Source organism: Suricata suricatta, chromosome 9, assembly GCF_006229205.1.
Source record: "Suricata suricatta isolate VVHF042 chromosome 9, meerkat_22Aug2017_6uvM2_HiC, whole genome shotgun sequence".
Taxonomy (NCBI): Eukaryota; Metazoa; Chordata; class Mammalia; order Carnivora; family Herpestidae; genus Suricata; species Suricata suricatta.
Genome location: NC_043708.1, coordinates 120,166,806 through 120,192,856, shown reverse-complemented (window position 1 = coordinate 120,192,856; position 26,051 = coordinate 120,166,806). Strand labels below are relative to the sequence as shown.

General features: G+C 57.9%; 1 protein-coding gene across 3 annotated transcripts in view; it reads right to left on the bottom strand.

Annotated features, from left to right (window-relative positions):
- Positions 1-7,949: 7,949 nt before the first annotated feature.
- APBA2 (amyloid beta precursor protein binding family A member 2) overlaps positions 7,950-26,051 on the bottom strand; it is a 241,508-nt gene continuing 223,406 nt past the window's right edge. For 2 of the 3 annotated variants that reach the window (XM_029951928.1, XM_029951929.1), the window contains 6 exons: positions 25,376-25,561; positions 22,196-22,375; positions 20,919-21,131; positions 19,251-19,370; positions 11,581-11,721; positions 7,950-9,204 (listed from right to left, as the gene is read on the bottom strand). In XM_029951928.1, the coding sequence (XP_029807788.1) occupies positions 9,133-9,204; positions 11,581-11,721; positions 19,251-19,370; positions 20,919-21,131; positions 22,196-22,375; positions 25,376-25,561 (912 nt within the window). In that variant the 3' untranslated portion in view covers positions 7,950-9,132. Of the gene's footprint in view, positions 9,205-10,829; positions 11,431-11,580; positions 11,722-19,250; positions 19,371-20,918; positions 21,132-22,195; positions 22,376-25,375; positions 25,562-26,051 lie in introns of those variants that run through there. The other variant, XM_029951927.1, reaches the window with a different exon arrangement.

Sequence of the window (26,051 nt, the reverse complement as noted above, 5' to 3'; positions counted from 1 at the left end):
CAAAAATCTACCCCACCCGCGAGTTTCTCATTCACTGAGTCTGAATTCTGACATGTTCCCAGGCAACACTGATGCTGCTGGTGCCCACACTGTGAGAGCCACGTGGGCATCACGGGGCTGGTTCCCGCATCTGCCTGACCAGGGCACGGCTTGCACTCCAGGCCCCAGGCCGTGCCCTCTGTGTGGGGCAGGCAGGGTCTCAGGCCCACGAGGACCTGGCTAGGATGCCCTGGTGTCCCTCTGAGCCCTGAGCTTCTCCGCGTGGGTCCTGTTCATTGAGCACCCTGTGGCCTCCACCTTCCTTACTTCAGACCCCCAGAGGGATGCCCTGGATGGAAGATGAGGCTGATTTCCAAATTTTAGTCTCTTGTGGAGTGTGAAGGGTGTACGTGCCCCCCACCCCATACCCCTCCTGGAAGGGTTCTTGGGAGATCAGCTGGTGTCCCCCGAAACCTTTCTACACCGTAGAGCATTTGTAAACCTTCTGTGTTTACATGCGCCCAGGATTACAGGGCTGTCTAGATTTGGTGTTGAAGGGCGGACTGCTCAGGACTCCTGGGGGAGAGGGCTCCAGGAGGCTGAGATTTTCACTCTCCGCTCCATCAAGAGTGTGAGCAAGCGCTGTGCCTGTCTCGGGCGGCTCTGTGGCGGCCCGTTGCCAGCTCTAACACTGGGTCCCTTGCCTTGCAGAGCCCGCAGATAGCCCGAGCCTCCTGGCATCCGAGGGTGCCGCTGCACCGGGCCTAAGCCCTGAGGGTCCCATGAGTGCCTCGCGGACCCTGCCACCTGACCTCCAGCCCCCTGAGGGCTCTGACCAGGGCACACAGGCCCTGCCAGGCCCTGGGCGTGTGGCCCGCTCCACCAGCGACCCCACTTCGTGCGCATCCAGTGTGGCAGGTATGACTGGTCCAGCCCCCATGTGCCCCCAGCGTGTGCCGTGCTCTGCCCTGGACACTGCAGGCCTGAGCTGAGAGAGTCAAGGCCAGGCCTTGGGACCTCGGCTCAGGGGCCACTTTGGGAATGTGGTGGTAATGCCGGAGGGCCCTAGGGAGGGGTGGGCAGTCAGGGGCCCCTGTTGTGTACCCACTAGGCTTTCTACTTTCTGCCTGGGGATAAGGGGAGGAGGGATGGAAGGTTTGGGGTGATGAGAGCCCCTGATACTAGCTTGCTGGTTGCCCCCCAGCTCTGACAGGTCAGACAGATAACCACAGGCTATGTCCATCCATGAGCCCAGCTGGGCTCCAACCTGTGGGAGGTGCCAGTGGCTGCTGTATTAGTCTGGTGGGACCCAGGGCCTCGTGGGGCGTGGCCGTGTCACAGTGATGGCGCTAGATGGGCGGGGTGTCCTCCAGCCGGAGGCACCCCAGGCAGACAGGGGTGTGTTTCTGGGAGCATTTCCTGGGCACCCTTGGCAGCACTGCATGTGTGTGGCTTGGAGCTCGGGTCAGAATCACCATCAGCCATGTGACTCGAGTTGGGCGGTGCCCTCCCTGGGCTGTAGGGCCTGGTTTGGCACTTCACACCAGCACCCCAGGGGCCTCGTGCACCCTGAGGCTGGAGAACCCGAGCTTCCTTCCATGACACTAGGTTTTGGGCGGGGAGGACGGCCATGACTAGGCCAGTAGAGACTGGTGGGAATCAAGGCCACAGGGCCATCGGACTGCACACTTCATCCAGTGGGACTGGGAGAATCCTGAGGGCCCCCTGGCTGCCTGGACTCAGTGGTCTTGTCCAGCTGACCTCCAAATAGACTGGCCCCGTGCCCCAGGAGAAGTGTGTCTCTGGACGGAGGGAGCCAAGAACCCACAGGGGTCACTGCCTACCAGGTCCCTGCTGGTCGAGGCATCGGATTTCGTACTGAGGGCTCCTTGGCCTGCAGTTTTCTATCTGGCTACCCCCCCTCCCCGCACAGTGGCCAGCTCACTAGACAAGCCTCCATCAGACGCTTCTCCTGAAGCCCCAGCCCCCATCGCCCCCCACCCCACCACCCTCTCCTGTGCTGGGGTTTTCCAGGCTCAGCCTTCCGTCCCCCCTGCTAGGGGGTATTACACGTTCACGTCTCCTCTGTGGGCCACTGATGGCTTCCTGTGGCCTATCCTCCCCTCAGTGAAATTCAGACTCCACAAGCCGTGACACAGTAGGGGTGAGGATGAAGAGAAGGCGAGTCACAGCGCCTTCTCCGCGCCCCTGCACCGCCCTGTGGGCACAGCCTCTTCACAGCTCCACAGGACGGTTACTGCTCTACGTGTCAAAAGCACGTGCCTCCCCGGGGTCTCTGGGGACCTTCATACACGTTGGGCTTGCTTGTGGCGCTGGCCCTCTGTGCTGTGCCCGGCCGGGGGACACCCTGCCGGCTGTGAGGCTGCTCCTATGTGATCCGTGCACAGGTTCGTGTACGTTCACGAGTTCTTCTCTGCCTGTCCGGCGTCGAAGGAGGGTGATTACAGCGGTACCCGGGATGCCTTCTTCCCTTTCACGTGTGACCTGAGTTCTCTCTCTGATTAAGGCAACGGCTCTCCGCATCCGCCCTCCTGCAGCCAGGACCTTGAAGCAGGACTGGCCAGGGCTGCTCTGGGGACGGGTGAGATACTCCCTTTTCTAAAACGCTTTGACACCTCTGCGAGACGGGGGCCTGGGGAGTGACTGGTGGCCTTTGTCCGAGTCCAGCCCTCACGATGTCCCCCAGGGGCAGGGAAAGGATGGCCTTCCCTCCCCTTCTCTCTTGAGAGGATGTGTGAGAGCCTATAACTAACCTAATGTGCACATGGCCGCTCGTTTTACTGTGTTTATGAGATGCTGTTTTAAGGGGAGATTGGCCTCATGTGTGAAGTTCTTTTTACAGTTTCTTTCTCATGCTTAATTATCAGGCTTGCTCCACTGCTATCAAAAATAGGCCAGACCACACAGAATGTGTTTCCTCTGTGTGACTTGACACATGCTGTGGGCAGGTCAGGCCTTAATCTGGCCCTCGGTGTGTTGGCCGTAGGGGACTGCCCGGCGTGGCTCCCTCTGGAGGCGCCAGCAGATCAGTGCTTGCGCCGTGCGTCCTCCAGAGCAGCCCTGGGCCCTGTCAGGGGCTAGCCCCAGGTCCCCTGGCCTTGGCCCGGTGGCAGCAAGGCCCTGATGCTCAGAGCACCTGAGGTGGCTCCTGTCTACCCATGACCTGGTGGAGTGTGCTCTCGTTGTCTCTCTGGCACCCCCAGCTCTGATCTCGAGGACGACCCGCCTCTAATGCCATCGGGCCCACAGGAGCAAAGGTCATTGAGGCAGGCAAGGTCGAGAAGGTTCCAGCACCCCGTGAGCTCAGGAATTCTAGCGGAGAGACAAAGGAAGGGGAACCCCTACCCTGCACCTGCCCGCCTTGCCCCGCCTGCTTCCCATTCCGTGCTCTCATCTCCTGGCCTTCAGCTCCGGGCAGGATAGGCCTGTGGCCCCTTTAGGTTAACAGCAGCTCAACTCAGGGCTGAGCAGGGCCAGGCCGCACCAGGGATAAAGGGACACAGGACACCCAGGGCGCCAGCCCAGGACATGGAAACCCCAGCAGACAGCTTGTCTCAAGCAGCCTTGTGTTCGCTTTATAAAGAATTCACTTAACAGCTGCCTTCTGTTTTGTTTTGGTTGTTTTCAGATTTTATCTTTTCCCTTGATTTCTAGTTTCCCTCTCTCACTCTGCCACGGCCGCCTGTGCTTGCCGGCACCGGCTCTCGCCACCTGGACAGCCAGGTCCCCGGAAACCAGACCACCGGGTAAAGCCAGAGGCCTCACTGATGGTCTTCAAAGAGCGGCCGCACTCACTAGTGGACGGCAAGGCCCGTGCAGACACCAGGGTTTTGGTGGCTAAATTTCTGGAACACTCGAACTGTGCCCTCCCTCCCGAGGTGCGGCATGTGGTGGGCACCTTCCGTCCGGCGGTCACGTCTGACGAGCACCATGTAGATGAGGCCATCTTTAGCGCCAACGTTCTGGACCAGGTGTGAATGAGTGACAGGTCCTGACACGGACGCGGACAGGCCTGGGCCAGGGTCATTGCTGAGGTCCCTGTGCGTGGAGGAGGGGCTGAAGCCCAGGTATATCTCCATGTGGCTCAGATGGGGAGGTGCCGTCCCTCTCTTGCAGAGGGTCCAGTCCATTGTTTTCTTGGGGACGACACGTCCTACCTACTCCAGTGGTGCAGAAAAATGACTCTCATGGCCATCACGCACTCTTCAGGATGTTGTCAGGCACGTAGCACCTGACCTGTGCTCCAGGAATACTCCTGGACTAGAGACACTGAGCGTCTTCAAAATCATGGCCATCAAAAAGCAAGACTCTTCCTCACCTCTGATTTAGTAGTTTAGTGGCTAGAAGAGGACGTAATGAGACCATCAATAACGCAGTCGGCAGCCGAGGCCCAGCTCTGCCCACGGGATGCGGTTCTGTTGTGGGAACAACTCATCACAGGGGCCTCAGCATAGCCCTGGCCGCCTCCAGGCAGCACGCCCGCGCCGCAGGGAGCTTTGCTGGACGCATGCCCCCCGCCCCACCATCCCCGAGTCTCCTGGGCCTCCCCTCTGTACCTCCCTCCACGGGGTGCCCTCCCCACTCTCTCTCCGGCTCTCTGTCCATGGTCTCCTACTCCGCACTTTTGGTTTGCCCCTCTGAGGGTGTTCCCTGTGTCTGCCCTCCCCAGGATGGCCTGGATGGGCCAAGGTCTGGGGGGAAAGGCCCGTGTCCCAGGATCTGTGCACCTCCGGAGAAAGCAAGTCTCTGATGACCCAGAGCAGTCCCTTCCCAGCCAGGCGGTGGCCACATCTGATTAGAGGACGCAGCCTGGGAGTCATGTCTTTCCATAAACCACCCAGCTGGGTCCTGGAAGCGGGCAGACCCAGCCTCTCTGCAGGGGCGGCTTGGGCATCTTTGACTTTCTTGTCCCCTCCACCCCTCATGTACTGGCAACATTACCAGCAGCCACTTCCCAACAGTGGCCCTGGAGCAGCACTAGTCTTCAAGAACTTTCTGCAGCGGTGGGAATGCCTGTATCTGCGCCCTCCACCACAGTAGCCACTAGCACCTGAGCTGTGGCCTGCACTGAACAAGCCAGCCCAGACCTCACACATCTGAATCAAGAGCCCAGGGGCCTGGAATGTGGAGCGGGGGGGACCCGACGACTGCCCACTGCTGCTTGGTGTCCGGCAGTCCAGGGCCCACGTGCTGTCTGTCCTTCCCTCTGCCCTGCACCCCGCTGTCTGTGCGGTTGGAAGCGCGGAAGGGGGTGGCAGGGAGGGTCTGCAGCCCAGACGCCTGGAGCCCCCAGGAACCAAGGTGCAGGAAGCTTCCTGCTGGGACTGTCAGCGTTGAACACTGCTTCAGCCATGGCCTCAGTCATGGCCTCCCTCACCGCTGGGTGAGGTGAGAGAGCTGAAAAAATACCCATCAAGGCCTTTTGATGCCAACCAGACCGTTTCCACCGGAAAACCCCAGAGATGAATTATGAGCACTTTATCCAGACTATAAAATGGGAAATCTCTTAATTTTTCTCAGCTGAGGGCTTTTGAAGTCCCCCCCCCCCCCAAAGCAAATCCCTTCACAGGTACAGTTAATTTAAGGTTTTTCCAAGGAGTCTCCCCTGAGCCCACCAGCAAAGCGTTCATGGCTGTTGATGCCCTGGCCTCTGAATTTGGGGCGTTTTCAGGGTCTCTGGGGTGGGCGCCAGAGCCTAGCAAGCTGCAGGGGTTTCCAGCTGCATGTGGGGGCCCACACTCGGGCCTGGGGGCCTGCACACAGCAGTGTCCCTGGGCCGAGCCCCAAGCCTGCAATTTGAGTGAGGCCAGCGCCTTTCCTTCCCACTCCCACATCTGGGCTGGATCTGGGCGGGGAGGGGAGACATCAGTACCCTTGTTGTGCAGCCATGGCGAGTGGCCGCTGGGAGCCTGCCCTGCTGCTCTGTGGCCTTTGCTTCTCCTCCCTGCGGCAGGACAGGGTTTTCTCTGCCTTCCGGGGCTCCTGCTGCGGCCCGTCTCCATGTGGGTACGAGTGGGTGCTCTGGCCGAAGCCCAGAGGCCTAGACGTTCTAACGGGCTCTGCCCTTCTCCATCCTTTCACGCTCAGTCTTGCATTTGTTTTCATAGTAACTCTATCTTGCGATTGAGGAAACTGTACCCAATTTTATACCACTGAGCTAGAACCTTCTGCCCATCCACTCAGGGCCCCAAGTGGCCCACATGGGCTCTAGCAGGGCCCTGGGTCCTGGCTTCCAGGAAAGGTCCCAGGAAGAGAGGGGTGGCAGAGCCACTAGGAATGAGCCAGGGACCCAACTCGCCAGTTCCGGTACCCAAGACCCTGCTCTGCTCAGCGGCATGTGGGAGCCAGGAGCGCCAGCAGCAAGCACCCCAAGCCTGGACCATGTGGGTGCGTGGCCAGGGGGAAAGCTGGTGTCGTCCCCTTGCTGGCGCACCCTCTCCGACCCCTCCTGTTAAAGCATGCCAGGACGCTAAGGCGTGCGACCCCCACCTGCAGAGGCCTGGGTCCTGGGCACTCTCCCTGCCTTTTCCCCACCACCCAGAGGTCCGCCTGGCGTGGGGCCAGGGCCCGTCCAGACACTGCCATGTGCCTGGGGGCCGAAAGAACACGGAGGTGGGCGAGCTCTGGACTCCATCTCTGTGGCAAATAAGCAGGGACTCATCCTTCACAAGGACTCAGTCTCCTTCCGCTGGTGACAGCAATGCAAATTAAATGCTTGTAACTAACCATGTAACAGAAAGCTTATTTCAGATGGATGTTTCCTCCCCCTCCCCCAGCTGTATTGATTCACAGATGCTGCTATTAGGCAGAATTTATAGGAAATTGTTTTCAAGCCACAGGAGACCTGTTTGTACAACTTGAAGGTTGTATTTATTTAATGTACCTCAAGGTGTTTTCATAATGATCAGTGTTTTAATAAAAACTATTTCTGGCCTCTGTGTCTCTGGGTGTAAGTGGGACAGAGGTGGAGAGCCCGGTGTGCCTCTGAAGCCAGGGTCTCAAGCGGCCCGCGGGGAGCGTGAGGCACCCATGGCCACCCAACCACGTCTCCCAGTATCCTTCCAGAGAAGGGCAGGGGTGAGGGGGCAGAGGGCAGGTCTCTGCACACATGTGGATCCTGCCAGCGCTGGCCCAGAGCTGTCCCTCTGTGCGTGTGACATCCAAGAGTTCCAGGAGGAATGCAGGCCACTGGCTCAGAGCTTTTTCAATCTTGATTTTTTGTGTATCATTTGGTGGGACCCCCCCCCTCCACCCCCATGTCCTGTGCTGCCCAGGATTTCCTCTCCGGAGCCCACTCCCCTGCCCTGTCTTGGACAACACAAGCACACATCCTTGGCTCTCCTGACCTGAGGCCCCTTCCCTATTCATCACCCAAGGCCACTTCTGGTGACCTATGAAGGGCCTCGTCAGTAGCTCACAGCATGGAGAGCAGATCGCTTGTGTGCAAAGCAGAGGTGGGTCCTACCAGGCCAGGCTCCCCAGGCCAACAGGGGGATGCCCCCCAGGCCTTCTAACCAAACCCATGTTCACCCCTGCGTCCCCATGCCAGGGGACAGGCCTCAAGAGACCCTAGAGGTAAGTGGACGCCACTGGGCTGGGTGGTCCATACACACACGTTCTCAGAACTCACCTCTCCTGGAGCTGATTGAAATTTAAGCCAGGAGAAGCACAAGGCTTCTCCTCCCCATCACGAAAATTAGCAGCCAGTCTCCTCCCTGGGATGGGGTGGGCGGGGCAGACCTGATGACCCGGCTCCATCGCAGCCTGACCCCTGGTGCCTGGAGCACCCACCTCTCGGACCTCACTGGAAGGGGCCCCCGGAGGCCCCAGCCCCGCAGGGGCCGCCGTCACCACACAGCACCGCTGTGGGGCCGCACGGTGAGGCGTTGAAAGTTGAGGGAAGCCGGGCATCTGTTTCTCAGTTGACAAACTAGCCACGCACACAGCTCTTGTATTAGGACTTCAGTTTATTAGTGATATTAGCGAGTCTTCCTAAGGTCGGCTGCATGCAACACACAGGTCACTCCTTGAATACAGTAATCCTAAAGCTTTAGTTACTGCATGGTAAGGCTTCTTAAGTCACAGTGTATTCTTCAAGGCCTGGGCCAAAAAAAGAGACTTTCAGACAAAATGACGTCGGTTAACATTGACCTCGAAGGAACTGAACTAGACTACGTTTCACTGTATTTACACGTGCTGTAATACTTCTCATGGTGACGTCTGGCTCGCCCAGGGCTCCACGCTCACCACTGGCTGCCCCCGGAACAGCCGAGATTTCCAGGGTGGGTTTTGGTTTTGGGGGGTGGACGAGCTCGTGTGTGGACGCGTGTGTAGACAAGAGATTTTTAAATAGAGGGCAATGCGGCACCCCCTGTCCCTGGGAGGAGGAGCCAGCGTGCCCCGGCAGGTGAAGGGGGTCTGGGGCGGAGCAGAGAGATGAGGGGCAGGCATGGTGACAGGTCATCTGAAAACCCTGAAGTCTGAAGATTGGCTTGCCAAAATAAAAGTCAAAACCGTGAGATTATCTAAATAAATATGGAGTTTCCGTGTTGTAGCCATCATCTTTTATTTAACTCAGGAACGTCTCCCTCCTCGTTAAATACAATCACATGTTCCCGGACGGCACTTACAAGTCACACCCCGGGAGCCGGGCCGCAGCGGCAGAATCGGCCCACTCGGGGCTCTTCGGGACTGTCACGGTGCCCTTCCCCGAGGCCCCCCGGGGTCACAGACAAGGGGGGGCAGGAGGGACGGTCACTGGCCCCCCGGAGCTTGCTGTCCAAGCGGGGCTCCCTCCAGGGCCCCGTCTGCAAGCGCCCATGTCCACTCTCCACGGCTTCAGGGAGGAAAGACACACTCCACACCACACAGAGGTACAGATAAACACCCTTGTCCGTCGCAACGAGAAAACGGGTCAGAATGCGGCAAAACACTTGACTGTTCTACACAGACTGGTTCCTGTGACTCTCCTTTGATGAAGACCTACCCCTTTTTGTCCAAAAAAAAAAAAAAAGTGGGTCGTGAGGGCACACCCTTCAGAGGAGCCAGTGTCCTTGGGTGGGCTTTGGGGTCAGGGGTCAGGTCCTGGGTCCAGCTTTCCGGCTCCTCTGAACCCGGGCGGGCTGGGTGGGTCTAGATGTACAGCGGGGTCTCCTGGCCCGTGAGGAGCCTGAACATGGCGGCAGGCATGGTCTTCATGTGGATCTGTCAATGAGAGGCGGGCTGAACAGGCTCTCCCCGCTCCCGCCTCTCCCCTCCCCCTGATGCAATCAGCTGAGAACACACACGCCAGCCCCTGGCCGGCTGCAGAAACCCCCTGAGGGTTTTCCGTGCAAAGCGCCAGCTTTCAGAGTGCAGGAAAAATGACCGTGGCCATGGAGGTTTAGAAAGCGTTTCCTGACACTGCAGACTCACTGGGCCTCCCCATCCAGGTCTTCAGAGGGTACACAAGCTGAAGTGCTAGTTTTTTGGTTTTTTTTTTTGCAGCTCAAGCTGACAGCAGAGGGGTGAAAAATCAGACTTAATTGTGACTACAATTTGCCCACTCAGCTGGAGGCAGGCTGGAGGGCTCCCAGGCCTCTGGAGCTCTTCCCATGAAGGCAGGGAAAGTGAGGGTTCTGGGGTCCGAGGGTGTATGGAGGAGGGCCAGGGACCTCAAGCCCCTTCATCCTTTGGGGGTCAGTTAGCAAATGAGCCTTCAGGGGCCTGGCCTCCCTCCCTGGCTCCAAGGGGGCCCAGGTGCACAAGCAAAGGCAGAAGACGGGCCCCTAAGGAGATTGCCTTTGTGGGGCACATCCCCCCAAATCCTGTGAGGGCACTGGGAGGAAGAATCAGACCAGTGGATGCACAGAGAAGGTGGTTCTGCTCCAGTAGGACCAGCCCAGAACCGGGCCAGGCTCGGGCCTTGGGCCTCTGGGAGCTGTGGCTAGCCGGGGTGCTGCGGGCTTCACCCTCCTGGGTGCCCAGCAAGAGGAGACCTGTGGCTGGGGGGCGGGGCAGGTTTGACCACCCTGAGGCTGCCCTTCCTTGAGCAAGAAGGTCTCAGCCCCTTGTGTGATGTGTGACCGACCCAGAGAGGCCGGCTGTGCACACGGTTTTGTACAGGGTCACCTGCTCCCCGCCTGTCCCCGCCCCAGGGTGTTTGAATAATTTAGATTTGAGCACGCCCGCCACCCCCAGCATGGCTTTTTCCACCAGAAGAAGAATCTGTGTAATTCCTCAATTTGAAACCCACCCCAACCTCAAGTCTTGTTATCCAGGGACTCATTTTCCAAACGTGCCCAGCGATGGCGGACACACGGGCAGATACGTCAGTCTCCCAGCCACACCCTCGGCCACTTCTGTGCTTCTTTGAATGTCAATTCACCTCAGGCCTGAAGAGCTGAAAACATTTCTCCTTCGCCCCACCGGCGTTTTCACAGGTGTTGAGGCTGACGGCCCCAGGGGGGCGGCCATTTCAAATATCGGATTTTCCTTTCTTGGAAGCCCTCTGTAAAAGGGCGTAATGGAGCCTACCTAGTCCCCTCTCCCTCTTGAGAGCCAGCCATCTGCCACCAACAATCTCTGGGAAAATAGGATTCCTCCCCGAGCCTGGTAGTTTCACAAAATACAGAGTGGACCCCCGGAATTGTGGTCAGAAGCTCCCTCGGAAGCGGAACCCGCCCACCCCACCCACCAGGGGCCAAGCTCCACCCCCAGTGGCTACCAAGGTAGAAGCCACACTTCTCCCCGCATGGCCACAGAGCCTGAGCCTGGCCTGCCTGGCTCAGCCCCTGCCCTGGGGACCCCGCAGCAGCCCTCAGAATTAAATGCAAATTCCCACCCACCCAGGCCCTTGCAACGGGCCTCTCTCCTGACCCACCAGACACATTCGTACTGGGTGAGGCCTCCTTCCGTTTCACATACTCCAAGCACCTTCCTTCTCACCCCAGTTACGCTGTTCACCTGTGAGCTCCTTGAGGAAAACTGCCCCTCCCCTCCAACCCCTATCCACCCCAGGCTGGCACTGTTCCGACGCCAGGAAGAACGAGAAGAGGAGGGAGGTTAAAGCCAGCCAAGCAGAAAAGGGTGCATCGGCCATGGCTGGCCTGCTCTGCGGATGGGAAGATGGCAGGAAGCAGGCAGGGCAGCAAACCCACTGCCGGGGTGGCCAGAGGAAGGCAGAGGCGGGGCTCCAGACTGAGCATGCACGACCAGTTCCAGAAATGGTGTCAGTCACCTTTGCCCTCCTGTCAGCTGCACAAACAGCGGGAACGAGCAGCCACACGCAGCCGCTCAGCCTCCTCACAGGTACTCCCTGGGTGCGAGACCAGCCCAGCAGCTCACCGGGTGCCCCGGGGGTAGCTCACACAGGTCAAGGTGGGAGCACATGACCAGCAGACATGCTCCAAGATCCCAGCAAGGACGGCTCCCCTGAGGAGGCAGGTTTTCCTGGGGTGGGGGTGGGGGGGAACCAGTGGCTTTCCTGAGCACCTCATGCATCCCCCTTGGGGGCACAGGTGTTGGTCATGGAAATGTAGTAGGGCCCAGACGGCCCTGGACTCCGGTTCTGACTCCAGCAAATGACCGGCATGGCCTTACCTCTCCAACCGAGTTCGAAAGAGCCTGGACTATCTTCTCATGGGCCGTGGCCACCACACTCTGCCCGTTGATCTCAATGATGCGGTGGCCAACTCGGACGCCTCCTCGTTCTGCGATGCCCCCTCGCATGAGGCTGCAGATCTAAGCAGACACGCATCAGGTCAGCACCCAAGTCCCCACCACACCCACAAGGAGCTCACTGCTGTCCCCTAACACAGGAGCAGGGAAATCACTCACGCAGAGGGAGAAGCCAACAGGACAACTGCTTCTATATGCAATGTGCTGACTCCCCAGTGGGGACATTCACGCTTTGGAATATGCTAAAAAAACAAGTCAACAGCATGGCCTATGGGACACCCTTGCAGGCCCTTGGATTCCCTACCGTGGCTTTTCCCCCTCAGCCATCCCAGAGACTCTGTTCCCACGTCAGGGGAGTGTGGAGGGCTGGTAGTGAGTGCAGTTGGAGCACTTTCTAGGTGATTCTCCACCAGCCACACTCTGCTCCTCTTGGAACTGAAGAAGTCACTGTTCCCACCTCCCAGAAGGAGGTGATGAATTCATGAGCCAACAAACAGAAAGAGCTCGGGGAGACGACGGTGAGGGCCCTAAGTTTGTGAAATCCCCCTGCTTGTGGAATTCATTGAAGATGGTGGCATCAGAAAGGTGGATGGCCGCCCAGACAACACGGAGAGGGTGGGAGCCCCAGAGGGCGGGAGCTGCTGGCTCGGAGAGGAGGGGGGCCAGCGGTACCCTGCTGGCCCCCCAGGAGGAGTGCCCAAGTCCTGGAGATGTGGAGGCGGGAGAGGGCAGAGGGGCACCAGGCTCCTCCCCACCGCGCTGCTTTCCAAGGACCCAGTGCAAGGGCAGAAGCAGGTTCAACAGCAGGAACCATGGGGCTGAGGCTTCCTGAGAGCCCCCCCCCCGCCCCGCCCTGGCGCCAGAGGTCTCTCCCGCCTGCTGAGCCCCAGCACCCGACCGCGGGCATCACGGCTGGCACTGCCTGGACCCTGGCTGCCCCTTCCTCGGCACCCCACCAGCCGTGCTGGAGAATGAGCCAGGCAGGAGAGGCGTAGGCTGGCAGGACCCTGTCCCCGGAGTGCCCAGGTGCCACCACACGTCATCTAAAGGCCTCACGGAACTCACAGTGGCCCTCTGTCCTCACAGTTTGCTTCCTCAATCCGGAAACACTACCAAAACAGCTCTTGTCTCATTGAAGATTTTGTGACTTTTTAAGGCATCTTTAGACTTGAAAGGCAGGGAACCCCAACCCAGAATCAGGAAGGGTCTTTATCCTGAGAGGTCAAGGGTCAGCCTGCTGGCAGGAGGCCTAACTACAGGTGGTGAAAGACGCAGACAGCCAAGCCCTTTGGCCAACGCGCTGCTCTTGCCATTCCATAGCAAGGCTCCACATTACCCAAGACTGTCCTCCAGGCCTTGAGGTGAACGTCCCCTGACCTCATCCCAGGGACCCCTGCCTGGGTTAGGGCCACCTCTCTCTCATCCAATCCCTGGCCAGGCCCGCTCATTCAGCTCGGGCCTCTGATTTCCAAGGTGGCTGGGGGATGGCTGCCCCCTTCAACAGGGCAGTTCTCCCCCACTTGCCTGCCTCCCCTTCTCTCCCTTAGGATCGGCTATGGCAACACTTTAAGGCCAACACAGGCTTAGGAGGCCACCGACCACAGGACATGCAGGATTCCCATCTGTCATTTGTTTTGTGGCTCTCGTCTTGTCACTAATGCCACAGGCCTTTCTAAACCAACCGTGAGGCTCCCTCCCAGCCCTCAAGGCCCCTGTCTTTCTGGTAGAGGACATATATGCAGACCAATGTCATAGTCCCGGGCCACTGCTGCCCAGCCAACTGGACTTCTGCCCAGAGCTGGTCACAGTCCTGGAACCTGGTCACTCGGGTCGGTCCAGGCTCAACCAAGGGAGAGAGGCGGGTGACCTGTGGCCACCCACTTTCCAGAAAGGGGGAGCTCCCTGCCTACCCAACTGCCCAAATTCTCCATATAAGAACAAAGGAGTAACTTCTATTCTTTTTCTCCACCCCACCTCCAAATGATTTAAAGGCATTTTGTGCCCACTGTAACTGGTTCTCTGAAGATCCTAAAGAAGGTGCTTCGGGACGAGGTGGCTCACTTCCCAGCCTGACCAAGCATCAGGCAGGACCCACTTTGCTCCCAACCGAAGCAGAGAAGGAGACACTTCGGAGAAGGTGCAGTCTTGATTCAGTCTCTGGTGGCAGCCTCCTCCCTAGTCATGGCGATTCAGGACAGAAGATGGAGAGGGAGGAGAAAAGGGCTCCGCACCCTCAGAGGGAGGTGCCGGGAGGAGGCACCCAGACCCTAGCAGGGGACCCTGGCTGGAATCTGGGGGGCAGGTAGGTGGAGAGGACAGAAGGGGAGCAGGAAGTGCTGAGGAGAAGGCCGTGCACACATGCAGGCACAAGCGTGCACACGCAGGCACACGTGTGCACACACACACATTGGTCCCGGCCTTCCCAAACGGGGTGCCCACAGGCACCAGGGTGTGGGTCATCCCAAGTTCATGGGGCGCACTTCTGCGGGGGAGAAGGCTGGTATCTCCCAGCAGGAGACCCCTTGACTTCTTGAATGGTGGTGCAGAGAGAGAGGAAGGATCTGTTTAGAAACAGTGCTAAGTGGGTCAACCGTGGCCTGTTTGCAAACTAATGTGCTGTACTCTGGGTGTAATGAAGCTGAAAATGGAAAAAGCACTTGTGCAAGCCTAACTCAGATGTCAGCAAACTTTTCCAGGGGATTCGGGGAACTTGGCTGCGTGGCACAGCACTGTCAGTGGGCACAGCGGTCCCTGCAGTCTTCATGAGAGGAGAGGCTGGCTGGCCCACCACCGGAACCCTAACAGGGCCTCAGGTGCACGTACGTTAGTTACTAATCCCCTGGGCCCTAAATACAAACTTATCAGCCTCTGCACTGCTCATCAATGCTGCCACCCATGCACACACTCCCCGTCTGACACCCTGGCACTGTGTGCACGCATCTGAAGGGGGGCAGCGGGAGTGCAGGTCTGCTCTTCATAACAACTGGCCTCGGGCCCAGTCCCTGCTCTGCTCCAGCGGGGAGCCTTGGGGCAAGTCATTCCGCCTCCCTGATCCTTAGCCCTCTGTGAAGTGGTGACAGAAAACGCCAGTCCCTAAGCGGACCAGCCTTGCAGACACCGGCTCCACAGGGGTGCTCTGCGTTTGAAGAGCTTGCCCATGGGGCTCATTTCCTGGTTCCTAGCACTGAAACACGGATGGACTGACACCCCAGACAGATGGATCGGGGGCCTCTGAGTACTGGCAACAATGACCTACATAGACTGGGAAATGGAAGCCCTGCACACCCCTGCTTAGAGCAGCGTGAGTCACTGCAGTCAAAAGGTGGAGGCAACCCAAACCCATCAATGTCTATTGATAGATGAACGGAAGACCAAATGGGGTCTATTCATACAATGGAGTATCATTCAGCCCCAAAAAGGAATGAAATTTTGACTCCTGCCCAAGGTGAATGAATCCTGAGGACACTATGCTGGGAGTTAAATAGGCCAGTCACAAAAGGTCAAGTACTGTCCGATTCCACTTATTTCCATAAGGCACCTGGAGTAGTCAAGTTCACAGAGATAGAAGGTAAAATGGCTGCTAGAAGCTGGGGGCGGGGGCCAGGAATGAGGAGTCAGTGTTTGGTGGGGGCAGAGTTCCACTTTTGCGTGATGAGCAGTTCTTGAGATTGGCTGCCCATGGGTGTGAATGTACTGAGCACTTGTAAATGGGCAAGTTGGTAATTGAGGGGCTCTCGTGGGGCTCAGTCACTTAAGCATCCGACTCCTGATTGCAGCTCAGGTCATGATCTTGTAGTGGGATCGAGGCTCCCCCCAGGCTCTGTGCTAACAGGACGGAGCCTGCTTGGGATTCTCTTCCTCCCTCTCTATCTGTCCCTCCTCCCCTCCCTCTCTCTCTCTCTCTCAAAATAAATAAACATTTTTTAAAAGGATGATAATCAAGGGGCACGTGGGTGGCTCAGTCGGTTAAGCATCCGGCTTCAGCTCAGGTCATGATTTCACAGTTCGTGGGTTCGAGCCCCGTGTCGGGCTCTGTGCTGACAGCTAGCTCAGAGCCTGGAGCCTGCTTCAGATTCTGTGTCTCCCTCTCTGACCCTCCCCTGCTCATGCACTCTCTCTCTCTCTCAAAAATAAATAAAAAACATTAAAAAAAAAGATGATAATCAATTTTATCACAATTAAAACAAAACAAAAACCAGATGTCCTAGGAGACAGCTGGGGGTAAAGGAAAAGGGGGTGAGAAAGGCTGATTCTAGAACATAATGTAGCTTCTTATCCACATGGGGCTCTCATTCTGGAGAAAAGACAGGCTCACTAAGGTCCAGGAAGAGGCCAGCGCCCAGGCTAGCATGTCCCCCAAACACATGTGTGTGCACACGTATGCACACTCATATGCACAAAGGTGTATACATATGTACCTACACATGCACACTGACAGCTCAGCTGAGGGCCCGCCCGCTCACCTCTCACGGGACGGCGCTGAGATTTACTGGGACGCCCAGTGCTGGGACGTCCCCCGGCTGACCGTGCACCCCGCACACTAACCACAGCCACTGCCGCAGGCAGCGCTTCTGCAGGATCAGGCAGGAAAGCACAGTGGGTCAGCGCAGGAGCTGCCTGATGCGGCGCCCAGCCGGGCACCCTGACACCATCCACCCAGCTGTGGTCCGGTGCTGTGGGGGCGGAGGGGCTCCCTGGTCGCAGCTGGCCTGCTCGGAGGACACAGGACGCCCTGTGGCTGCCCCAGGCCAGCTGGCCCAGGACTCCTGGTGGGGCTTGTTGAGGGGCAAAGGGGACATCCAAGAGCCTCACCTGCACTGGGGACAGGAGGCTGGCGGTCATGAGAGGCGCCACCCAGGGGAGAACTGCAGTACTACAAGGCTGCAGGACACCACAGGGGAGGGGAAAGCGACCAGGCCGGCCCCTCTGGGGAGGCTGGGTGCGCTGGGAGCCCGTCCAACCTGAGCATGCTGAGAGGGGCAAAAGAGAGCTCTCCCGTCAGAGCAGGCCATCGGCCAGGAGCAGCCAGCACCCTCAGGCTTCCTGAATGTTCTCCCAAACACCCTGCTCCCACAAGGCCCCTGCTGACCACAGGGCCTGTGGCACTCATCAGCCCCACAGATGACTGGTGTGGCTGAAGCTGCCTGGCAGAAGGGCCTCCCACCTGTCAAAGCTCCCAAGGAGCCCTCTGCCCTCCTCACTGCCCTCAGCCTCCAGCCACTTGCGTGGACCTCCATGGCCACCCTCACCTGCCGAGACCTCCTTCACCCGCCCAGGAGAGCCCCCTCCTCAGTCACACCGCCTCCCCTCCCGTCTCTGAGAAGGCAGGCTCACCTCACACCCCTGGACCTGTCCTCACCACTGCTTCCCCAAGGACGTGTGTCCCCTTACTGTCCTGCTTGTCTTGATTCAGCACCAACCGAAGGCAAACAAGAGCCCCTCCCCTTCCAGTCCCTTATCCCCGGCCTCCTCCACCACGGTCCCAGATGGCCTCCCCGGCTGTGTGACCAGGGCGAGTTACTACACCTCTCTGTGAGGCAGTCCCCTCCTCAGTACCGTGCTCCTCCTTGGGCTGTGGTGATTTCTTAAATGTTTGTTTCTTTTTGAGAGAGAGAGAGAGAGAGAGAGAGAGCAAGAGAGAGAGCGCACAAGCAGGAAAGAGGCAGAGAAAGAGGGAGACAGAGAATCCAAAGCAGGCTGCAGGCTCCTAGCTGTCAGCACAGAGCCCGATGTGGGGCTCAAACCCATAAACTGTGAGATCATGACCTGAGCCGAAGTCCAATGAGCCGCCCAAGCTCCTGGGCTGTTGTGGTTAAACAAGCTGAAGAGAGGAAAGTGTTTGCGGGAAGTGGGGGGCATCAGGCTTGTTCCAGGCTCAGAGTCCCCCTCAGGCACCACATGGGAACCCCGAAGGGAGGTTCTTCCAGAGCATGGTGCCCAGGAAGGCCCTAGAAGGCCACTCTCAGCCCCTCCCTGAGCATGGAACCCGTGCCCGTCCACATAGTGTTCACAGCAGCTGCAGGCAGAGACCCAGGCAAGGTTTTGCAGAGGCCCTGGGCACCTATGTGGGCAAGGCAGGGCCAGGCCAGACCACCAACTGGCCAGCTCCTGGGGCAGACACACTGTCCTGGACAGAAGTCTCAAAGGGGACGCAGACACCCTGGCTGGGCACCTATGCCTGGGTGCAAGGGCCGAGGGGCCTTTCAGAGAAAATGGCTCCATGTACTTTAGGACTTTTCTTGTTAATTTCACAACCACACTCCGAGGAAAGCCCAGAGAGGTTAAGTGACTCACCCAGGGCCACACAGCTAGGAACATGCGGCTACCATTGGCCAGATGCCCCCATACCCTTTCCTTCTTTGTCATAGGCCCTGGTGGCCACGTTCCTGGCCTGCCCTGTGCTTTGTGGGGTGAGTGACTGAGTCTGTCTGGCCAGAAATGACACGGGCCACACTCATGTCCCTGTCTTCCTGCAGGTGCCACGCAGACACAGAGCAGTTAGTGGGGGCCGCCAGAACCCAGGCGAGGGCAAGCCTGGGCCCCCGAGTGGCTCTGTGGAGGGGAGGCCCCTCCCACAGGGGACTGCGGCCTGAATGAGAAATGGACTCTCAGTGTGTCGAGATTTAGGGAATCTGTTACAGCGGCACGTGTGTGCTAACACGGAAGGGACAGAGATGGGCCGTGAGCCCGAGCCCTGTAACCGCCCAGCCCTGTGGACCTCTCCACACTTGTGCACCAGGCAGCAACCAGGAAGACTGTGACTCGTTTACAGGTGCCTTTCTAGTGTTCTCCCGTGGTGCTTGCTCTGCGGCCACGGATGGGCACACACGTCTCCCCCTCACTGACGCTGCTGTCGCCTACTGCACAATCTCTTCCTCAGGTCTTTAATACTCGGGGTGGGCTTGCGCAATCTGGAAATGACTAGCCTCCCCTCTTCTGCCCTCCATCCGTGGCCATGTCTTTGCCCACCAGGCCCTTTGCAGGAAGAATAACCAAGGAAACGGACGCACACCAGCCAAATGCAGGTCAAAGAAAAGGCAGAATTCTGAACTCAGAGCTTTGGCCTGAGGACCAGGCACAGATGTCTGGGCAGACCAACACTCACTTAAGCCCAGAATCTCCTCCTCCTAGAAGTCCTCCTGCTTCCTCAGTGCCTGACACAGTGCAAGCACCTCACAAATGGCTCTGGGTGGGTGAATGAATGAGCAAACGAGTATCTGTTTGTTGAACACTGAGTCGAATGTTGCTACTGACTGTACACATCCAGACTGCACTGGGGAGAAACCTCCCGTCTCTCCTCCAAAGCAGGCGTCTGCTGAGAACAGCCACACAGGGACAGGGTGCTTCACGCAAAGCCTGAGAGACCCATACCCCAGCCCTCTCTCCCAGCGCAGGCCTGCCCCCGGGAGCTGCTGAAAACCCCTGCCCTGTGTGGGCTGGCCGCTGGCTGTTGTGCCCACCAGCTGAGGCCTGTCTCGTCAGACGGGAGCCGTCCCAGGGACGGAGCAGGAGGAGAGCGGCCACCCCCAGCCCCTGCATCCGGGCTCGCACGCGCACAGCAGAGGTGGCCAAGGTGGAGAGGGCGGACTCACGATCCCATTCTGTACGCTGAAGCCCAGCTGGTACTTGAGGTCGGGCCGCTTGATGAGGACCGTGGTGACCGGCGGACAGCTGACGATGTTGAGCTTCACCTGCGTCTGGTTCTTCAGACCCTGCAGAGCGGCACGGGGGTCACAAGGGAGCCTCAGATGCCACCTCCCAGCATACAATCACAGGCCCAGACCGAGGAGGAGTCGGCTGGCAGGGATGGGGGGGTCTTGGTCCAGTGGGTCAGTCACCTGTCGGCCTCCAGGTCCCTCTGTGCTACCCGTACCAGGGGCCGCTGGTTTTCCCACATGGCAGTGGGTGCTGTGGCCCACCGTGCCTTGCTGTGCCCTCTGACCCACGTGAAGACCGGCTGCTCCTGGAGCTGGAGGCCAGGCCTGAGCACCACTGTGCATGACCGAAGGGACAGCACCAGGTCACCCTCCAAGGGTCGTGGGAGGGTCCTCCCCACATGGCATGCAGAGGAACACTTCCTGTCTGGAAGGAACATGGGGAAGCCTTCCTCCAAACAAAACGCACTGCTGGGACAGGAAGCGATGGGCTCAGTGAACTTCTGTAAGCAGGGGGTCTAGTGTCCACAGTAAGACGGGCCAGCTGGAGCCAAGGGTGACCTCGGGACCTCAGAAAGGATGCGACTCTCAGCAGGCATCCCAGGCCCCTGGTGGGAGGCCAAATGGGGGGTGGGGTGAGGAGGGGGAGGGGCCCAGGCCTCAAAGCGGCTACAGTTTCAGCTTGCTCCTCTGCCCTGTGGTGAGCCCTGGATGCCGGTCAGAGCCGCCAGGATAGCGTGAGTGCCCCCTCCCCGCACAGCCCCATCAGAGCCTGGGTGACCAGGCGCCCCAGGAACTGCAGCCCTCGAGGGCGGCTCCAGGCAGAGAAGCCCCTGGTACTGCAGACTGAGGTCTTTCCTGTGTCCACCAGCAGTCTTCCTAGGTGGTCACTCGTTCGGCGGATGCTCTGCTGGGCCAGCTTTGAGGGCCAGCTCATGGGATGCTCTGGCCTTGAGAATGGCCCTTATCTCTCAGGTTGACAAGGGAGGAGACAGGTGTGTCCTCCAGCGCCAAGACTGTAGCCGATGAGGAGGGAAGAAGCCCCAGGGGCTGGGGGCGGACCACAGACACAAGGCCACAGGATGGGCCCCAAGCAGGCAGAGCGGGCTGTCTGGAGATCCTGGACAGAGCAAAGGCATGCCATGCCAGGTCTCCTGGCCTCTCTGCTCTTTCTGCCCTGAGACTCTCAGAGACCTGGAGCAACCAGGTGTGAAGACCTCCCGTCCCTGCAGGGTCCGGTAGCTCAGCATCATCCAAAGCTGCAAGCTCACGGGTCAGACGGTCAGAGCAGCCTCCCCGCTTTCACGCTCTGAAAAGGGGACTTCCAGTGTTAACCTGAAAAAGTCCCCTGTGAACCAGGTCACTCTGCTTCTGTGGGTCCTTGGCCCTTGCCGGGAGTCTAAGTCACTCAGAACCCGCGTAAGTGAAACCAAATATCCCCGCTCACCTCCAAGGGCAGTCCAGGTCCTTCTCTGCTTTCAGTGCTATGCTATAGTCTTGGGCTCAACCTCACTGGGTGGGTCTGTCCGCACCTGTCTCCTCATGCATCAAGGGGGAATCACAATGCGGTGAGAATAAAACAAAGCAGGGGCCCCGCGTTCGTACCTTGATGATGCCCTGGCAGGTGGCGAGGGGCAGCCCCACCAGACTGGTGCCGTTGATGGACATGATCTGGTCCCCGATGCTCAGCTTTCCCGAGCGGGCGGCCGGGCCGCCGTTCATCATGTTCGCCAGGATCACTGTGGGCAGGATGGAGCCCCAGCCCGACTCCACCACCACCACGCCCAGGATCTCACCCTTGTGCTTCTCCAGCTGCAGCTGCAAGGAGATCAGCAGTGAGCGGAGCCTGGGATGGGGCCCAGGGACCTGCCCGCCTCCCTTCTGGCCTCGCCCGGCTCTGCTCCCAAGCCCACTAGGGGTGCCCCCAACAATCCTAGAAACCAGGAGCACAGACGCCCTCCGTGCATGCCCAGCACGGACTCCCCCAGGCCCACGCACGGCTCCAGTGTCCTGCCTCCCGCTCTCCTCACCTGCCACAAACCCATGGAGGAGGCAAGAATGTTCCCAGACTCTCGGACTCAAATCTGCCCCTGGCTCTTGCTCTTGTCTAGAAAAATTCTACATTCTGTCCATCCCAAGGATCACTCTCTCAGAAAGCTGTCGGTCCCGTGTTCAGCAAGAAGCCAGGACCATTCATTCATGCATTCAACAAGCAGTCTGATTGTTCACTCATTCATTCATTCAGCAAGCAGCCAGGGTCATTTACTCATTCAGTGAACAGTGAGGGTCATTCATTCACTCATTCAACAAGCAATCAGGACCATGCATTCATTCACTCAAGGACAAGCAGTGAGGGTCACCACAAGAGGGGATTTGCTCTCGTGTCCTTGGACAACTTTCTAAAGACGCCCACCCACCCTGCTCCCAACAGCACACACAGGAACCTGCTATGGCCTCCTCTCCTGGCAGCTTTGAAACCCCTCTGGGCAGAGCACCCAAGTTCCCCATTTTAAAGATGCTTCTCCTATGCTTTTCAGAAACGCCTCCTGGGTGCTGAGCTCCAGCAGATGATAATAGCGGCATTAAAAGGCACATTTTCAAGGTCATTAAGACTGATTGTAATCAGCTCCTTTGTTACAACAACACCTCATTTCACACACAAGCGCTCAGCTCAGCTCAGCTCAGAAGCAGGAGCCAGTATTCTGGGCAGCACCTCATTCTGCTGTGAGGGCAGGGATCTGTGAACGGGCCCTTGGAGGGCTCGCACCCTCCAGCAGCGAGCTGGGGTAGGGCTGTGCCCCAGCTCTGCAGGGCCCCAGCATGCGTGGCAGAGGCCGGTGCAGCGCGGTGCCCCGGGGCCGCCGAGGCTGCGTGCGGCTCACCTCCTTGCGGTTCTCTGAGTTCGAGAAGTGGATGAGGTCATCGTTGTACATCTCCTGGGTGTTGATGATGTCGCTGTACTCCTTCTGGCTCAGGTCTTCAGGGTTGATGCCGTTGGCCCGCAGGAACTCCTGGTAGGCCACGCTGAAGGCCTGGCCGATGGACTGTGCGATCAGCTGGGCCTGTGGGCAGAGAGAAGCCGGCTAGAGACAAGCGCATCAGCACACACTCCATGCAGCCCGGAGCGAGGGGCGGCAGCAGGGCTGGGTGCGGAGTGCACACAGAAGCCTGCGAAGAACCCCTGCTCGGACTGAAAGAACAAGAGGGAGGAGGTGCCTTGGCAGCTTAGTTGGTTAAGCATCCAACTCAGGTTTCAGCTCAAGTCATAATCTCGTTCTTTTGGAGTTCGAGTCCCACATGGAGCTCTGTGTTGATAGTGTGGAGCCTGCTTGAAACTCTCTCTCTCCCCCTGCCCCTCCCTTGCTTTTCCTCTCTCTCAGAATAAATAAATAAACTTAAAAAAGAAAAAGAGGGGCACGTGGTGGCTCAGTCAGGTAAGCATCCTACTTCGGCTCAGGTCATGATCTCACAGTTTGTGGGTTCGAGCCCCGCATCAGGCTTTGTGCTGACAGCTCAAAACCTGCAGCCTGCTTCAGATTCTGTGTCTCCCTCTCTGTCTCTCTGCATTTCCCCCACTTGTACTCTGTCTCTCTCTCTCAAAAATAAACATTAAAAAATTTTTTTTAATTGTAGGCTCTCACCTGGTGATAGCTGTCTGCCTGCCAATGCCCCATGGCCCTCTCTGCCATCAGGAACCAGTGCTGACTGCCCCGACCTGAGCTGTTTAAGTCCCAGACCATCCAGGGCAAAGCACAGTTTCAAATAAAGTCTGAGAAAATTATGAACTGTTTTGTTGCTTCCACTGGTAACTGTACTATATATTCTTTCCACCCATCTTATTCCCAAAGTAGACTTGAGGTGTGTTCTCTGGGGAGCATCACAGAGACTGTCAGTTGTCTCCCCAACATTTAAGTCTCCTCAGCAACAGAACGCAATGCCGACTGGGGAGGCAGGTGTGTGTCCGGCTGTTCTGGTGGGGATGTGTGGCTGTTCCAGGCTGAGGTCGACAAGAAGCACTAGACCTAGGTTCACCAGCACAGACCCCACAGAGAAAATCACTTCTTTCCACTTTAGGGAACCACTTGTGTGGACATTACTGAATCTCTGACACTGCGGAGCCCTGGACACTGAAAAGTCATTGTCAGGCCTTGCTGGTCACCAGCCAGTGTGTAGATGGGGGACAGGCAGGTGGCAAGAGCTAAAGCCCTGAGCTCCTGGAAGGACACCAAGCACCCTAAAAGCTGTGTGGCCCTGGAGGGTTACTGGGCTCCCATGGGCTTGGCCCCCCACAGGGCCTCCTCCCCCAGCCCTGGACTGCAGGGGCTCAGCTCTGGTCTACCCCCTTCCGCCATCTGCCTCCCCAACAGCCATCAAGGCAGCCTTCTGCCTGGGTGCCCTCAGCAAACCTCAGGACTGGAAAACAAAGGATTTAACCTAAATGCCAAAATCCCTTCCTCCATCTCATGCTGCATTATTTAAGTACCACAGATGACTATGTCTCTGTAACAAAGTGGGCTGGGCTAGGGAATAATGGCAGAGCGTGGAAGGCTTTCCTGAAATAGGTGCAGATTCTAGATTGAACTTACCTCCTACACTGGGCCCTCAGAAACTTACAGGAAGGACAAGCCAATATTCACTGGGCCAGAGGAAGCCCTGCCCACTCCCAAGACCAGTATTATAGCAATTTGGCTTTGCTGTTTGGGTGGACCGGGCAGAGATGCAGTGAGCCAGGGACCACGAGGTTACACGCCAACCTGGACATGCATGGATGGGAGGCTGGGGAGCCCTGGGGGGAAGCACATTGGAGAACAGCAGCCAAGGCCAGAGGGTAGAAGGGAAGAGGAGGGGGAACTGGAGCCTTGGACCTGCCCTGCCCCCTGGGGTCTCAGGGCTTGCTGCTGGCTGCTCCCAGGCCTCCAGGGCTGTCTCCAGCTGGCTGAGGTCCCTACAGGGCAGGGGTCTGAGAGCAATACTCCCTTCGCTCCTGCACTGATAGCCTGACTGGGCTGCCCAGTGCCCTGGGATTCCACCTAGGGGCCTGCCTGGGCACCCCAGCCCACCCAAAGGAGCTCCTGGGGACACTGAGACCATCTGTGCCAGGGTTCCCTAGGATGCAACCCAGGAGCTTTGGCATCTCCCCACCAACTGCTGGTGCCAGTCTCCTATTTCCTCATCCACCCTGTGTTCTGGTGTCCCTCCCGGCTGGACTGGGGGATATGCTTAGAGACCCGCAGACAAGGGTCCCCCCCAGCTCACAGCCAGGGCCTGTGGGTGTTTAATGCTGTGAGGCCAAGAGCCCCACCTCAGAGTCCCTCTGTGCCCCCTGCTCTTTGTAACGTCTGTGCCAGCAGGCTATTCACCCGCTGGCTCCCCCACTCAGGCTCACTCTCTCTTGCTCTCTCTCATAAATAAACATTAACAAAAGTTTTTTAAAAAATAAAAATTCGACTTCGGCAACAGCCACAACCAGATCTTCCCGCCAGGGAGCAGCAGAGAGAGCCAGGCCCATTCTCCCCCGGGGCTCCCTCCTGGCCCTCAGCTCCCTTCTCCCACCCTTCCTCTCAATTCCAGGCTCAAAAAGATGCTCTCATCCCACTGAAGGAAAGAGTCAAAAGGTTCCTGGTCTCTAAGCGAGTCTGCAGTATTTGAACTTCAGAATTATTTTTCAACTTATGACATGAAATGGTCATGAGCAAAGCAGATGCTGCCTTCCTTGTGTGCAAGCCCCGCATGTGAAAACGTGCATCGTAACCACAGAAAAGTCAAGGAGTGTTCTCTTGGAGGAGAATACCGTTCTGTTAAAGGATTTCTTCAGCTAGCTAGCCCCCAGCCTATTCAACTACGGTTCAATTTATAAACAGCCCCAAGGGACTTATTTCACAGAGTGAAGTAAAATTGTGTTCACCGTCTCTGCAAACCCTGAGTGTTAGAAAAACCATCCACGATAGTGCACAGGATTTCTATCCAATTTCTACCCGAGACTTGGTTTCCAAAGAGCCTGGGATGCAGAGCCCTGGTGAAGTCTGGGCTATTGGGAGGGGGCGCGGCACGCGGTTACTTACGTCCTCGGACTCGAACACGTGGCAGATCATCTTGTACTGCTTCTTCCCCTCTTGGGCCCCGGGGGTGGTCTCAATGCAGTCCTGAGAGGCCGACCGGGGCATGCGGCGTCTGGCCATCAGCACCACGATGTTCCCAATGTCTGCGATGTAGGAGATGGTGCGCAAGGCGTGGTCCATCATGGTCTCCTGCGAGGAGAGAGGAACGGGTCCATGTTAGGAAGCATCAGGGAGAACAAGCCATTAGAAAACACTGAGTTTTGAGACACCTGGTGGCTCAGTCGGCTAAGCGTCCAACTTTGGCTCAGGTCATGATCTCGTGGTTTGTGAGTTCAAGCCCCGTGTCAGGCTCTGTGCTGACAGCTCAGAGCCTGGAGCCTGCTTCGGATTCTGTGTCTGCCTCTCTCTCTCTCTGCCCCTCCCTGACTCATGCTCTGTCTCTCTCTCATGCTCTCAAAAATGAATAAACATTAAAAAATAATAATAAATAATAAAAATAAAAAACACTCAGCTTCAGAATTTCTCAGCCTTGACACTGATGATGTTTGGGGTGGGTCACTCCTCACTGAGAAGGGCCGTCCCATGCACTGTAGGAGTTCAGCAGCATCTCCCCCTTCCTAAGCTGTGACAACAAAACAATCTCCAGCCTTTGCCAAGTGCTGTCTGGGGGACAAGAGCA